Below are 16,907 nucleotides of genomic sequence, written 5' to 3' on the forward strand. Positions count from 1 at the left end.
TCTTTTTGGAGAACACAGTTCAACTCATAATAAGTGCCCTGTGTAAGAGTTAGGATGAAGAAATTATCAAGGCCAACTGGACCCATGCCCTTAAGATGTTTACAATCAATGTGAATGTCCTTGTGAAAGCATAGGGCATGGTGGGAAAGGATAGACGTAAAAAATACTTGGACTGTGGAATTCCAGTCTTCTATCCTCTCTATCCTGTCTCTTAAAGCCACTGCATGGAGAGGAAGTACATGGGGTAAAGAATAATTTTAGGGAGAATCTGTATGTATTTCATTGGTTGAAAATAATTTTTATTGAATTTGTGAATTCATTGATTTTTAATTATCTAAATTATATAATCATTGTTACTTTATTATTTGATACTTCCTTTTAACTTATTCAAACCTGTTTTCTAAATTATAGCTTGTATTTCTGGAAACTTTACACACAAATAAATGACCCACAGAGGTAATTGGAAGCATGCAATAATAGACTTCTTCCAGATAGCAACTTACAATAGATATAATATGCTAAAAATAGCATATTTACAATTGAATTTTAGAAGAAAATTAAGTTAAAGCAACCTTAAAACTTGTAGTTAGATTGTTACTGACATAGAACTTAGATTCCAATAGTGCAATCAATTTGGTGTGTTTAAACATTGAAAATAACTGAAGGGTTTGTATTTACCATATGCTATCCTACTTGTAAATATGCTTCTGAAATGTCACAGCCTTGAAAACCCAAAGGAACACAGACAGACTCTGCAACACATGGGCTCACCATGAGTTGGCACTGAGTAGATAGCAACAGGTTATTTTTCATCTTACTGTTTAAAACTCTGTGTTCTGGCTGGCTCATCAGAGTTGAATTAACTCTTGTGATAATAATACCTTAAAAACTGTTGCATCAGTTATGCATCTTAAGTTAGAAGTTATCAAATAGAGATATAGTAAGAAGGCTTGTTTAAGGTCCAGAGAAATGAAAGTCACTTACTCAGGCAGTGTTGACAGACATAGCAAATTGTTTCCAGTTATGCATTAATATATACTCTTTTCATATACTTAAACTTCGTAAGTTAAGAAAAAGTCTTTCCCTCTTGCTCAGTTTTAGAGAAAGACATATTTTTCTATGCATGTGACATATTTATAATCAAAGTTTCCAATTTAAAGTTACCATGAATTCTGCCTATTTTCCTCGTCATATCTACCCGTTATCATCTAAAGTTTACTTATATGACATGAGATCTGTACCAGATACCAAAGAAAGATCTAAGTTCTAATCCTTGATCTAAGCTCACTACTTGTCCTTATCAAGCACTTATCAAGTTTTGGGGGGGTCCCAAATAAATAATTATGATAGCTTCTGTCCTTATTTACTTCATATGGAAGTTACCACAGTTATTTTAACATTACACAAAATGCATGCTTTGGAAATAAAATAAAAATAGAAATACCAGTTATTGTTAAAATCACCTGATAAATATCTTGTCTCTTACCAAATGTCCCTTACTTTGGACTAGGCTTCTCTTTTCTGGCATTCTTCAACCTCCCTCCTTCAGGTTATCTTCTCTAAGCCATCACCAGTGACTCACATGTACATCTCCAGCCTCCTCCCTAATCTTAAACTGTATATATTAAGCATCACTTTCTGGATATTTCACAAAACCTGAAAAATTAACGATCCCAAACCATGTTAGGAGCTCTGGTAGCATAGTGGCTAAAGCACTTGACTGCTAACCAGAAGGCTGGCGGTTCAAACCCACCAGCCACTCCTCGGAAGGAAGGTTGGGCAATCCTACTTCCGTAGTGATACTGCCTCGGAAACCCAAGGAGGGGTCGCTATGAGTCGGGGCCGACTCGATGGCACATAACAACAACAACAAGCCATGTTTGTTTTTTCAGACCTTTTTATTCTATGCACCTTGCCCCCTTCCTCCAACAATAGTCTTTTCCTCCCCCTGGAGCTCCTATCCTCTATATTGACCTGCTGGAATTAGAAACACAACCTTGTCTTTCTTGCTCATCTCACATTCCATTGGTCACCACATTTGATTAATGCCACCTCCTAAATAGACTTTGGACATCCATTCCCTTCTTACCATATCATACTGCCTTTGCCATATTTTAAAGCATTATCAGTCTCTTGCCTTGACAACTGCATTAGTCTTCTAGTTTGCATGTCTGCTCTGCTGCCATGGAATTAACTTTCTAATAAAAATCTGATCATATTACTTCCCAGTCTGATTCCCCCCCCCCTTATTTCTATAGAGCAATTCCATTGGCATAGCACATAAAAGGATTATGTAAATAGACCTTCCCTGTACTCTCAGTCTTCTTAGTATTCCTCATGCTTCTATTAATCACTACTTATGCAACAGTCACATAGAACTCATGACAGTCTCTTTCTTCATTTGGATACTTCCTGGTATTCTTTCAACTAAGTCCACCATGACCATTTACATATCGATAAACTTTAGCTCATTTTCTGAGATTTAACTCAAATGTTAGTTATTCTACAAAGCCTTCCCTATCTCCCCATCACCACCATGGCTCCTATAAAATGATAGTAGAAAAGAATTATTTTTAAAAACTTATTCAGAAACACCAAATGAAGTGTGAATATTAGAATGGGAAAAAGAAAGAAGCATGACAAAGTGACATTCTATTTTCTGTCTTAAAATCATAAGATTTCAGAGCTGAAAGGCTTGTTATAGTCAATCCAGACCAAAGTTTTCTGTGGTTTCCACATAAAAAGTCAAAGCTCTTGCCTTAACATGAAGTGTGGGAAATTTGTACAGTTGTGTAATACTGACTGTATAATTTGAGTGATCCTCATACAGCATTCAAGAAAGCAGTCACTACAATACCCAAATGAAAAACAAATCTCAAATCATGTAAACTGAGTGAGCTTCATAGTTTTAATTTCCCTTACTTTCCACAGCATAGTATTAATCTTCTAAAGAAAAAGTTATCATCATTTGTACCTATCCAAATTCAAAATTCTTTGATTAAAGCAAAAAATATGAAATAAATTTTCATTACAAGTTAGGGCAATAATATCTTCCTAGCTTTTTAAAAAATCTATTCTTTTTCAAAAACCTTTGCCTAAATGACAAAATAAGAAAAAACAAACAAGTAAAAAGAATGAATATAGCAAAAAGTATGAGATGACTGTGCTATGTTTCATCAGTAAAAATTTTAAAGGAAGGAATTGAGCAAGGTATGCTGGTACATCTCATAAATTTGGCAAAAGCTATTACTGATTGTGGGAGCCACACAGAACTCTCTTCTAGAAAAGTATCCAAACATTCCAAACACATTTTTTTTTTTTAATTGTGATTTGGGTGAAAGTTAACAGAGCAAATTCATTTTCCATACAGCATTTCATACACATTTTGTTTCATGACATTAGTTGCACTTCCCCCTATGTAATAGCTCTCTTCCCACTTCCTCCCTGTAGTTACCTCTTTCCTGTGTCATTCTTTTCTATACATTCCTGCTCCCTGAGCTACCTCCCTGTGCCCTTCTGTTAAACCCAATTTTTAATGAAATTTATGTTAAGGTATGCCAAGTTTTGAGGCTCTAGACATAAATCATGTTTATTTACATAGCTGATCAATTTGAAGTTATATACAACAAAAGTTTTAAATCAAAACCCATTGCCACTGAGTTGATTTCAACTCATACCAACCCTATAGGACAGAGTAGAGCTTCCCTATAGTGTCTCTAAGGCTGTAAATCTTTATGGAAGCAGACTGCCTCATCTTTCTTCCATAGAGTGGCTCGTGGGTTTCAACTAGTAACCTTTTGGTTAGCCCAATGCTTTAACCACAGCACCACCAAAGCTCCTTTGAAGGTACTTAAAATTACAATTGTTGTTGTTACATGCCATCAAGTTGGCTCTGACTTACAGCAACCCTATGTACAACAGAACATGGGTGCCATGGGACCAGCTGCCTGGTCCTGCACCTTATTCATGATTGTTGCTATGTTTGAGGCTGTTGTTGCAGCCACTGTGTTACCCCATCTCATGGAGGGTCTTTCCATTTTTGTCTGACCCTCGACTTTACCAAGTATTCTATCCTTCTTCAGGGATTAGTCCCTCTGACAACATGACCAAAGTGGGGAGGCGAAATCTGGCCATTCATGCTTCTAAGGATCATCAGCTTCTAGCAGCCACATTTTAGAGATAGGGATAGATTGGATATGGACCAATCTGATTCATTTTCCTTAAGTCCAGACTCATTTAGTGCCCTGAGCTAAGAGTGATTTTCTTTCAAACTAAGGTCTACTTTTCAGCAGATGGTTCTTGTAATTTTTTTTTACAGGCTGTCATCTACACCTCTGACTTTTTGAGATGGGTCCCTTAGATTTTAAACATATGCTCTGTCTTTGGCCCTTTCATTTTTAGGGTATTTCCCACTTGAAATATGTATACATTTTCTATAAGTCACCAATGTCAAGTTACTGGCATGAAAAATGACCCTGTGACTTGAAAAGCAGTTTTTACTTACAAGTCCCCCAGGTCCTATAATGTCTAAACCTCCTATGCCACTTTATTGACCACCCCGCCCCAAAGAGGAGCATGTACAGGAAAAGCAGGCTTCCCTTCCCCCACATGTTTCCTCAGTTTATTTACAAAACGTCTTGGAATGACAATGAGCTGCTTGTGGTTCCTGTGGCTGATTTAGGGATGATTTCCTCTAGGCAGAGGATGCTGGTCAACTGAGTGACCTCTCTCTCTAGCTAACCCGCACATCCCTGTGGTGAGGTTGTTTGGTTGGATGGGTACCTCTTCTAACTAAACCTGGTGGGATTTGGTTTTGTGGTAAAGAACTTAATAACAACCAAATATCACTGTGTAGATAGATTTAATAATGACAAGGTCCATGCAAGGCCATCCCTTCCACTACTAATAAAACAAATCAGAAATATTCTAGGAAGCTTTCAGACTCCTGTGCATCAAACTTTGCTTCTCAAAAGGTCATGATATTTCTCTTCTGGATTCCTGAAAGAACAATAAAGCTATTGATACCATATTTGTAGGAACTCTGGTGGTGTAGTAACTAAGGCACTTGACTGCTGACCAGAAAGTTGACGGTTCAAACCCCCCAGTTACTCCTTGGAAGGAAGATTGGGAAATCTACTTCCATAGAGATACTGCCTCAGAAACCCAAGGAGGGGTCACTGTGAGTCAGAGATGACTCGATGGCACGTAACAACAAACAACAACTGTATTTATATAAAGAGTGCATTCAGGGAAGAAACCATCCCAAACACCAGTGACATGAGAGATACATCTTATCCAGTAGTGCTCACCAGCTCACACACAGATGATGACTGGATAATAGTCTTTAGCAGGTTTAAAATTGTGAAAATATCAATTAAACATAAATCTCCCTAATGTTTATGTTTGTTTGTCCAGACTTGCTAGTGAACAGTCACGCATCACACATCAGTAACTCTTGGAAACATTGACATTCTTGGGAAGAGGAGTAGTGGTAGTCCTTAGGGTAGGCTGAAGTACATCTTTCAGCCAATTAAATCAAAGATGATAGTGTAGAAAGTGCAAGATAAAAATTGATCATAAGTTATAAATTCATGAACCACATGGAAACACTGATAAGATGAATATCACATTTTCACTGTTATATCAGGTTTTAGTTGGTAAATATTAAACTCATGAGAAAAGGAATACTTCAGGAAAGTATTGGATGGGACAGAATACCCACACCAAGGATCAGTTTGCAATGAATCAAAGTAAACTTGTGTTTTCTAATAGACTATAATTGAAAAAAAATTTCCTCAAACTTAGTTTTCTTACTCAAGTTATATCTCAGTGTATATTGTCATATTTGCTGAAAAAATTAGAGACATGTGCTTATCATCTACCATAAAAATGAAGAACAAAAGTAATAAACTAATGTGTATTAATTTTCATGTATAAATGAGCACAAATTTACCCAGTCCTCAGTCTCCCAGGGTGCTAGCTCAATAAAGATAGTCTATATATGTATATATAAAAAATATATATATATATATATATATATCCCATTGGTATGGAGTTGATTCTGACCAGGGCTTCAAACTAATGTTAACCAATTTAGTCATGGCTGACAGAGCAAATCTGGAATAGACTCAAATTGTTCAAATTTGTGTGAAGTAGAAGGAAAACTGGAATAGAAAAAATGTCAGATCTAAGCCTTGGAATGGCAGATTCAGAAGCAGTGTAGTGATGAGCCCTTTCAGGAGCCTGATGAAGAAGACTGGATTATTGCCAGGGCTGTGGGGAGGGACACACATTCAAAGAGACATGGTTGGCCACCATCTCTGAACAGAGCATCACCATTTCTGACTCTGTTATCAAGAGCTTTGATTGCTATGTGATGTGCATGCTGCCTTTGTTTTCTAAGATGGATATTAAGTTTCTAGCAGGAAGTCAACCTATAATTTCTCCCATTCCAGTTACCATTCAGGTTCACCCACATTTTACAAATTCAGGTCAGTTCCAGTTTTGCTGCATTGACCATGATTGAACTGGGAGGAATTCCAACTCATAGTGACCCAAAATGACAGAGTAGAATTGCCCCATAGAGTTAGTGATATGGGTATATGTGTGTGATATAGTTTAAGGAATTTATTCTTTTTCAAAAGCTCAAATTTTAAGAACTTTGAAATTAAAAACAATACATGTGCTTCTAATTTTAAATAACATTCTCACTCAATGCCATCGAGTGGAATCTGACTCATAGTGGCTCCTCCCTGGGTTTCTAAGGTGGTATCACTATGGAAGTAAGTTGCCCAACTTTCCTTCTCAGGAGTGGCTGGTGGGCTTGAACTGCCAGTCTTCTAGTTAGCAGTCAAGTGGCTTAGGCACTGTGCCACCAGAGATCACAGAATAGAAAGGGGAGAAAATATCTCACCTCATCCACCCATTACCACCAGATTGAAAGCTAATGAAAGGAAAATACATTCTGCCCAAAGAATGATATTTAATGTCTGTACCTATGATTTCATTTTGTGTCTTTGTATATTTGTCTCCCCAGTGCATCCTAACGTCAGTCAAGGCTGCCAAGGAGGCTGTGCGACGTGTTCAGATTACAATGGATGTTTGTCATGTAAGCCCAGACTATTTTTTGTCCTGGAAAGAATTGGCATGAAGCAGATTGGTGTGTGTCTCTCTTCATGCCCGAGTGGATATTATGGAACTCGATATCCAGATATAAATAAGTGTACAAGTAAGTGCCTATACAAAATTATGGTTTTATCTCATCCTTGGGATCTTTTCCAGGTTGGAATGATCTCTAACATATTTGTGATATTCAATGTTAAATAGATAGTAATGTTTACTTGATAATTATGTCAAATGGTCCTTACAAAGCCCTCAGGAAAGAAACATTTGTGCCACTTACAAAAACACCTAAGTGAGTTTTGGGTTTTTGTTTTTATTTCAATAGTAAAATCAAAAGTTGAGACCATGGTTATTATTCCTTGAATCTACAGAAAAGTGCTGCAAGCATCAATTCCATGTCAGTTCTCATTACCATTTCAACAATCCAAGTATTTAAAGACTTGAATCATTTCGGCTATTTTGGCGTCAAGGAAGATTTCAATATAGCAACTAAAATATTTATTTATCAATAAATAAATGATTCCGTTTGTTTCTCCTTAATGCCAGTCCCCAATTCAAATAAAGGACAGCTTTTTCTTCTTAGGTTGGTAATACGTGGACCAGCATTAACTTTCTGGATAGACATTTTCTAATTAATCTTGTTCTAACAATGTAAATAAGCTATATTTGTCACATCGTCATCTTCAGAATAAGGATTCCCTCTTGCCAATTTGAATATCACCACTTACAACAAGGATGGAAGTAAGAAGGTGCCCCATTGGCTACTCTATTAAAATGTAAATGATAAAAAATAATGAGATATAATGAGAATTATTATCTCTGTATTTCTGAAAAATTCTAAATTCCTATCTCAAATAAAATACTACCTATTAACCTTCAGATTTTACTGAAATTTTAAAATTTACTCCAAAGCAGAAATCTAACATATTTGAAATTACATTTTTAGTTTCATCTTAAAGTGACAGCCACATTTTAGAGTCCATTCTTTAGTAAATTTTCAGGTGAATGGTTCTTGGAACATGTTTACCAATAAAAGCATTCAGCATTTTCATGCCTTAATTTCAAATCTTTGGAGAAAAGAATGTTGAAATATGAAGAGAAGGTTAATATGTAAATGTGATTAGCCAAGATAGAAAATAAATTTTATTCTTAATAGTTGAATTTCAAAGTTTAAAGTAATCAAATGAAGCAGAGTAAAATGGTTTTATTTCAGTGTTCTAATTTAATTTCTCTTATGGCAATCACAAAGTAAGGATTTATAGGGAGCTCTGGTAGCATAGTGCCTAAGGCATTTGACTACTAACCAGAAGGCTGGAGCTTCAAACCCAGCAGCCACTCCTCGGAAGGAAGGTTGGGCAATCTACTTCTGTCATGATACCTCCTCAGAAACCCAACGAGGGGTGCGGTCACTATGAGTCAAATTGACTCCATGGCAGTGAGTTTGGTTTTTGGTTTGGAAAAGTTTGTAGAGTGACAGGATTTCTTAAGTTATTTCCAACTCTTCTTCTGGAAAAGATATTAAGCTCATAGATAAGTCTGGTCAAACAAGTACTACAAATGTATCGGTTGTTGTTGCTGTTGTTATGTGCCGTCGAGTCGGCCCCAACTCATAGCAACCCCTCCTTGGGTTTCTGAGGCAGTATCACTATGGAAGTAGGATTGCCCAAACTTCCTTCCGAGGAGTGGCTAGAATGGTGCATTATGGAGTAAAAATTTTAGCATTTTAAAGATAAAATAAGACCATATTTGCCCAAAATATGACACTGACACAGAGATTGGAATAAGCACAATGAAACAAAAAGAAAAACTTATTTTTTATTAAATTTTATTATCTCATTCTGATTTGTTTGTCTTCATAAAAGATAAAATGCAAGCATGTTTATTTACCACAAAAGAATAAAATCATCAGCCAAATAAGCTAAAAAGAAAATATATTTTATTCTTATTATAACAGTTAACTGTAACTTATGTCTTATGGATGAGATGTTGGTTAAAAATTGTATATCATGTTGTGTAGTTATGTAAGTACCAAAGGCTTCGTGTTACCTTTAACTTATAACTGTTTTTAGATCAGGTTATCTACTCAACTTTTTCTCTATCAGAGTAGATGACACCAATATCTTCTCAGTTTCCAACTGAAAAATGAGAGAGTAACTTAACTGTCTTAGGTATCTACTACTGCTGTAACAGAAATACCACAAGGGGATGACATTAACAGAAATGTATTTTCTCACAGTTTAGGAGGCTCAAAAAAAAACTCACTGCCATCAAGTTGATTCTGACTCATAACAATCCCCATTGGTAAATCATTAAGGAAGTAAATTGCCCTATCTTCCTCCCTTGGATGGCTAGTGAGTTTGAACCGCCAACCTTCTGGTTAGCAGTCAAATGCTTTAGGCACTGCACCACCAAAGTTTCCTGTTTAGGAGGCTGTTGTTGTTGTTATGTGCCATCCAGTCGGACCCTACTCATAGTGACCCCTCCTTGGGTTAGGAGGCTAGAAGTTCAAATTCAGAGCCCTGGCTCTAGGGCAAGACTTTTTCTTTGTAGGCCAGGGAGGAAGATCCTTATCTCTTCAGCTTCAGCTTCCTGGCTCCTTGAAGATCTCCAAGTCTCTTGGCATCTATGTTATCCACTCAGCCCCTTTGTTTAATCTCTTTTTACATCTCAAAAGAGATTGTGCAAAATACACTCTACACTAATCCTGTCATATTAACATAACCAAAAAACCCATTCCCAAATGGGATTATAACCAGAGGCATAAAAAAAAAAAAAAATTCTTTTCTATCCAGTTGATTCTGACTCAGTGACCCTATAGGACAGAATATAACTGAACCGTGGGGTTTCCAAGGCTGTAAATCTTTAAGGAAGCAGACTGCTGTATCTTTCTCCAGGAGATCACTGGGTTCAAACTGCTGATCTTAAGGTTAGCAGCCTAGCGTTTAACCACTGTGCCACCAGGGCTCTTCACAGGCCTATTGTTGTTGTTGTTATGTGCCGTGGAGTCAGACCCAACTCATAGCGACCCCTCCTTGGGTTTCCAAGGCAGTATCACTACAGAAGTAGATTGCCCAACCTTCCTTCCTGGTGGGTTTGAACCTCCAGCCTTCTGGTTATCAGTCAAGTGCCTTAGGCACTATGCTACCAGAGGTTAGGATTTACAATACATATTTTGAGGGGACATAATTCAATCTATAACACTATCCTTTTCATATTCTCATATGCCATATTCCATACATCAGTTTTACTGTTTGACACAAGTCTTAAAGGATTCCCCAGTTTCCAACCTATTCTAACCCAAACAAACAACACCCACTGCCATTGAGTTGCTTCAGACACATAAAGACTCCCTTTGGTTTTCCAAGGCTGTAAATCTTTATGGAAGTAGATTGCCTATTTTCCTCCCATAGAGTGGCTGGTAGGTTTGAATCCCCGACTTTTTGGCTAGCAGCCAAATCCAGACAGCTCCTTACTCTATGCACCGTCCTATTACTTCTCACCTGGACCCTGTGTGTCTCCTCTCCACACATCCCTCATCTATTCAAACACCACATGTGACCCTGCCCGCCTTCCCAGACTCCCCTTCTGTTACTCTCCATCACCGACTTTGCAACAGCTACAATAGTCTTATAAGATTTCTTTTTGTACATCTCAGGCCTTTACAATTACTGTTCCATACTTACTGTTCTGTAGTTATTCTTTTGGCCATTCAGAAATCTTTTCCACCACATCTTTGCATCACTTGCTCTCATTTCATTCAAGGTTCAGATGTTACCTCCTCAGAGAGGAATACCCTGACAATCTTCTCCAAAATAATCAACCTCTTCCCCTTATCAGTCATTCCCATCTCTTTCCTACCTACCTTGCCATCCTTTTCCCCAGAGCCCTTATCATTGTGAACCAGACTTCCTGGTTTCAAAACCAGTCTGGTATATGACCTTGTCTAGTTTGCATAAACTTTCTGAGCCTCAGTTGTCTTACCTTTAAAATGGGAATAATAACAGATACTGCTTCACTGGATTGTTGTAAAGTTTAAATGACTTAATGTATAATAAAACACTTGTAGCAGTGCCTGACTTATAACAAGAACCAAATAAGGATCAACTATAAAAACCAAACCAAACCCATTGCCATCCAGTTGGTTCTGATTTGTTGGTTTTTTGTATCTCTGATCCTACAATATAGGTTTTGTGAAGTCTGGACCTTATCTCTCTTTTGCACTACTGTTAACCCAGTGCCCAGAATAGCACCTGGCACATAGAGAACCATCACATATTTGTTGAATGAATGAATAGATCTTAAGAACAGCATAATGGCAATATTCTAATACATTTTATTAAAATTGTGAAATATTTTCATTATCCATTAATGTAAATAGATATTTGAACCTATTAACCTTAAAAGTAGACTTATTGCCAAAAGCAAAACAAAACTACAACAAAAACAAAACAAAACAGAAAACACAATCATTCCAATGCTTTTGGCATCATTGACTGGATGACTGTGAAGGAATCCTTAATTCAGTGGCAAAATAATTTTGAGCCCAAAGTTAGATATGCCTGTGTTGGAAGCCTATAGAACTAAAAGAGCAAGAGTTAAATGAAGATAATGGAAACATGGTTCTCTTTTCTTCCTTCTCTTTTAGAATGCAAAGCGGACTGTGATACCTGTTTCAACAAAAATTTCTGCACAAAGTGTAAAAGTGGATTTTACTTACACCTTGGGAAGTGCCTTGACAATTGCCCAGAAGGGTTGGAAGCCAACAACCACACTATGGAATGCGTCAGTATTGGTGAGAAAGAATCTGAGATTTAGGATGGATGATAAACACCTCATAATAATTCAGTCTACATGACTATGCCTCTCCAAGTCCTATTGCACAAGAACCTGAGGGACCTTTTCTGAGAGGCCATCTCCATCCTTCTTTACAAAGAGGCTATCTTAATGGTCTTCACATCACCTTACCCAGCAGGTGTCACACTGCAATTCAACATCTAGTGCATGCTCCATTATTTCTAGGGAACTACTGATAATTGTTTCAACTATTTAGATCATTATAGATTTATTTTATATCATTATTTTATGAAGCTTTACTTATAGGAGACAATTTATTTTCTTTTCTGCTTATTTTTATATCTTGATCTTCCACTAAATCTCCACTTTGGACCAAGTGTTTCATCAAAAACCACTGAGGTTTAATCTTAACCAGTGACCAATTTTTATTTTATTTTTTCCCAAGCGCAGCAAACATGTTCTGTGATACATCACAGTAATGCTCAGTAGATGGGTCAAAGACCTAAAGAACTGGAGCTGATGTACTTAAAAATTTCACTTTTTCTCTCCCATTGCCTTGCTGAAATTTTGGATTTACTCAAACTGACAGAATGAGACAATTTCAGGGTCTGATTAATTGCAGGCTGCGTTTCTTGGAGGGGAGGTCCCTCAGACAAATTATTTGTCTAAATAAGGGATCACTGTCAGGCCATATTTTCTCCCTTTTAAATGTTGTGCAGCTACTACAGCCACAAGTTTGATGAACACTTGGGGAGCAGAGGCTAACCCAAATGGGAAAACAGCATTTGAAATCTCCAAACCCCTGGGCAAAAACTACAAGAGCCTTTGATGCTGTGCTGGAGTTGGCATTAGCACACAAATGCCCTCCTGATTCATTACAAGATAGTCTCCAGGACTCTCCTTGGGTCCCACAGTGCAGATGCCATAGATCCCAAGTGCTGGAGTTATAACACGAAAGTGGTGGTTTACCCATGTCAGGTACACCACAGAACTCTGATTTCTAAACAAAGTTCTTGGCAGAATGAAATAAATAAGTGATATTTTAAAGATAAATTCAGAAGCATCTGGAAAACAACAATCCAGAAACAGCACATGGCTCATTATGATAAAGTCTTTTTTTCTTTAGTCAGTAAAAACACAGAGAAACAACTTAGAAATAGAGAAAAAGGTACATGAGAAGCACTTCAAGTTTGTCTCTTTTTAGGTCCTAGGGGCTAATGATTGGTGATAACTCCCATACAGTGGGAGAAACAATAATAATTCAATCTACACGACTATGCCTCTCCAAGTCCTATTGCACAAGAACCTGAGGGACCTTTTCTGAGAGGCCATCTCTGTGGAATATTCAAAAACAGAAATTCAGGATGAGTTGAGAAAGTTTGTGATAGTTTTCTGACCAGGAAAGGAGAATTACATGTTTTATTTTTTTACTTGTTTAAAGTGCAACATTCAGTCCTTGAAAGGTGATTTATCTTAAACGCATTAATGCTTTTCTATCAGAAAATACATTTAGCACTTGCTACTGTGAGATTTAGCATAGTGCCTAAGGCACTTGACTGCTCACCAGAAGGCTGGCGGTTCAAACCCACCAGCCACTCCTCGGAAGGAAGGTTGGGCAATCCTACTTCCATAGTGATACTGCCTCGGAAACCCAAGGAGAGGTCCCTATGAGTCAGGGCCGACTCCACGGCACATAACAACAACAACAACAACTGTGAGATTTTAGGAAGGAAGGCCTGAAAAATCAGCTAGCAGAAACCCCATGGATCACAACGGTCCAGTCCCATTGTACATGGGTCACCATGAGCCAGAGGCCAGTTAGAGAGCAGCTAACAACAACAACCGTTAGATTAGTCTATAAATCTACTAGTAATTTATACTATGATTGAGACAAAGACTATTTCTTCACACAATTAAATTTAGGAAGTACGCATGTTTTTAGAACAGGAGTCAGCAGACTAAAGGTCACTTACTGATCCTAAAATGACCTAGGCCACCGTAGATGTGCACATCAGCAACTTGTGTTTAGGGCTGGCTCTGTTGCTTGTTTCATGTGGATGTCTCCCATCATGTGGTGTCTGGCCTACAGACACTACATTTGCCATGCCTATGGCCTTGCACCAGTATTTCAGGGAAAATAATTACCTGCTTCACTATAACAAAGGAACATTAACAGCCTGTTTCTTTAACAAATGCAGAAACTAGAACCCAGGGAGCTGAAATGATGATGCAAAGAGTTATTGTCAGTACTGTAGTCAGTACCCTGACTCTAGTCTCCAAGTGTACACTCAACAGGTGGAAGAATCTGTCCCTTTGCTAGAATTTTCACTACATCTCTTGTTTCCTACCCAGGTTTTGAATTGTGAGGAAAGACCTTAAATAGAGAAAATGCTGCCCTGTACAGAGCTAGGATGAGAAATTTATGCCACAATGTATCCACCCCCCATGGGTTACAGGTCATATTAACCATAAATGAACACTGGGCCCAATTTTATAAATTGTATATTCTTTCCACCTTGTGCCATAAACTATTTCCTTCTTCTCAGCACTCTCATTGCTTTCTGTCATCCCCTTGTTCCTCGTGGACAGTTTGCCTTGTCAAGTAGTGACAGAGGGAAAATGTCCAGCTCCAAACAGTGAGTGGCAAGTGACATGTCCATGTCCTATTCCCTATGGAGCCAGCAGTCAGTCAACAAGAATTAAAGGGAAACAATAACGGTAGTGTAACATCCGTCCAGTTTTCCTCCCAATTTGTGAATCCCTTTTGCAGTATCCCAGACTAATGATCAAGCACTGCAGGACTCTTTCCAGGTACTGGAAGCTCATTGCTTTCTTGAGACCCTTGCTCCATTAGTGAACAGCTGAACTGTTAAGACTGTTCTTAATAAAGATGAGAAAAGAAACAGAGCAGTTGAGTAGATCTGTTTTTCTTAACTACTTCTAAACCAATGAGTATCCCAGTCTCTGCATTGTTCATTTAATGACCAGAACCTAATTTAAATATTTAAATCACTTTTTTTTTTATTTTATCTTTAGCATTTTTTTCTAAAGCTTTCTTTTATTTCCAGAAACAGTTTTTGGACATTGTAGGTTTATTCTACAATATTCCTCTTTGGTTGTTGTTGTTGTTGTTGTTATGTGCCGTCGAGTCGGCAAAAATCTCCTGCTATAAAATGGAAAGCCATGATTGAAAAGAAGAGACTAACACAGAAAAAGGAAACAAACCTAAAAAAAAAAAAAAAAAGTTTCAGGAAAAATGAATCTTAGAAACCACTCTGTCAGGTAACTCTAGAAGCAGCATATTAGCTGAAATCAGCCCAGATTTTACCTAAAACATATGCTGATATGCCTAAAGCACATCCAGTAACAACAACAGACATTTAAGTGGCCACATGAAACAAAATAGAAAAGGCTCAGAATCCTAGACCAAAGACCTGGATTGGGTTTTTTGCTTAACACTTCTCTAGCACAGAGGTTCCAAAATGTGTTCCTAGTATCCACAACTCAGCCTCACCAAGATTATTAGAAATGCAAATTCCCAGACCACTGACTTAGAAACTTTGGGGATGGGGCCCACATTCTGTATTTTTGCAAGTCCTGCTGATGATTCAGAGGCACGCCAAAGTTTGAGAATCAGTTCTCTAGCACATAGTAACAGCTAGTCCATCTTCCAAACAAGTTCTTGACAGGATCAGTTAGTAGTTGTAGCTAGAAAATGTTCTGGACATTGTAAAGCTGGTCATTTGTAAGTAATTACTTTAGTGACTGGGTTCACCCAACCTTGAGTAAAAAACAAGCCCAATGCAAGAATGAATTCACATAATAATATGATCCTAAAACACTGAAAGCATTCTATTCTTGCCTTCCTCTTTCTCTTTCTCTTTAAGTCATCTTGCGCAACTTCAAGCTTTAGGATTTATGTTCAAATTTGGTTATGTATTGATGGAAGCAAATTTTTATTTAACAATGGTGAAAGTGGTTTCTACTATTTCAGTGCACTGTGAGGCCAGTGAATGGAGTCCTTGGAGTCCATGTGCGAAGAAAGGAAAAACATGTGGCTTCAAAAGAGGGACTGAGACACGAGCCCGAGAAATAATACAGCATCCTTCAGCAAAGGGTAACCTGTGTCCACCCACCAGTGAGACAAGGAAGTGTACAGTGCAAAGAAAGAAGTGTCAAAAGGGAGAACGAGGTACAACCACACTAACAAAATGTGCTTTCTTGATCCTCATTATTTGATGCATATATCTATTTCTTAGAAAAACATTTAACATTATCACTCATGTCTAAAATCCTAAAGAGTATACCAAACAAAGAATATGTTAGCTGTAAATTAAAGAATATAGATATGGTAATTTTAAAAAATGTAGACTAATCTCAGAACTTTAAACTACCACGGAAAGCAAACAATCAACAAAACCAACGAAACTCACTGCCATTGAGTCAGTTCCGATTCATTGCGATCCCTCCTTGGGTTTCCAAGGCGGTATCACTATGGAAGTAGATTGCCCAATCTTCCTTCTGAGGAGTGACTGGTGGGTTTGTACCGCCAGCCTTCTGGTTAGCAGTCAGATGCCTTAGGCACTAAGCCACCACTGAAGAATGTAATTGATACTAACAAACAGAACTGTAATTATAGGCATTTTGGCCATATCTTTTCTAACATCCACCTTTTTAGTGCCTATAACTAGGCTTCAAGAACACAAGATCCAATGCCATTTGGTACAAGTTCATGGTGAGGAGACATCCGCCATCAATTTACTCCTTTCCTTGTTACCTACAAACTGAAATAGGACAGTTACATTGTAAACTGTTTTAGCTAAACATATTTTACAGATTACATAAAAACTTTTTAAATATTTAAATGGATATATATTTTCAACACTGGCTTTACATTTGAAATAAATGACCAAGGACATATTTTTATTAATATAGTATAACCATTAATGACATTCTACCCTCAAACTTTTTAATTATAAAAATTATTTTTA

The 16,907-nt window shown here is 37.5% G+C and overlaps 1 protein-coding gene across 1 annotated transcript in view; it reads left to right on the plus strand.

Annotated features, from left to right (window-relative positions):
* Positions 1-16,155, plus strand: part of RSPO3 (R-spondin 3) — a 65,465-nt gene extending 49,310 nt beyond the window's left edge. The window contains exons 2-4 of the mRNA XM_007946596.2: positions 7,037-7,228; positions 11,768-11,914; positions 15,911-16,155. Coding sequence (XP_007944787.2) covers positions 7,037-7,228; positions 11,768-11,914; positions 15,911-16,155 — 584 coding nt within the window. The remainder of the gene's footprint in view (positions 1-7,036; positions 7,229-11,767; positions 11,915-15,910) is intronic.
* Positions 16,156-16,907: the final 752 nt, after the last annotated feature.

The sequence above is a fragment of the Orycteropus afer genome, unplaced genomic scaffold (genome assembly GCF_000298275.1).
Source record: "Orycteropus afer afer isolate SDZICR_OR568_19922 unplaced genomic scaffold, OryAfe1.0 scaffold00167, whole genome shotgun sequence".
Taxonomy (NCBI): Eukaryota; Metazoa; Chordata; class Mammalia; order Tubulidentata; family Orycteropodidae; genus Orycteropus; species Orycteropus afer.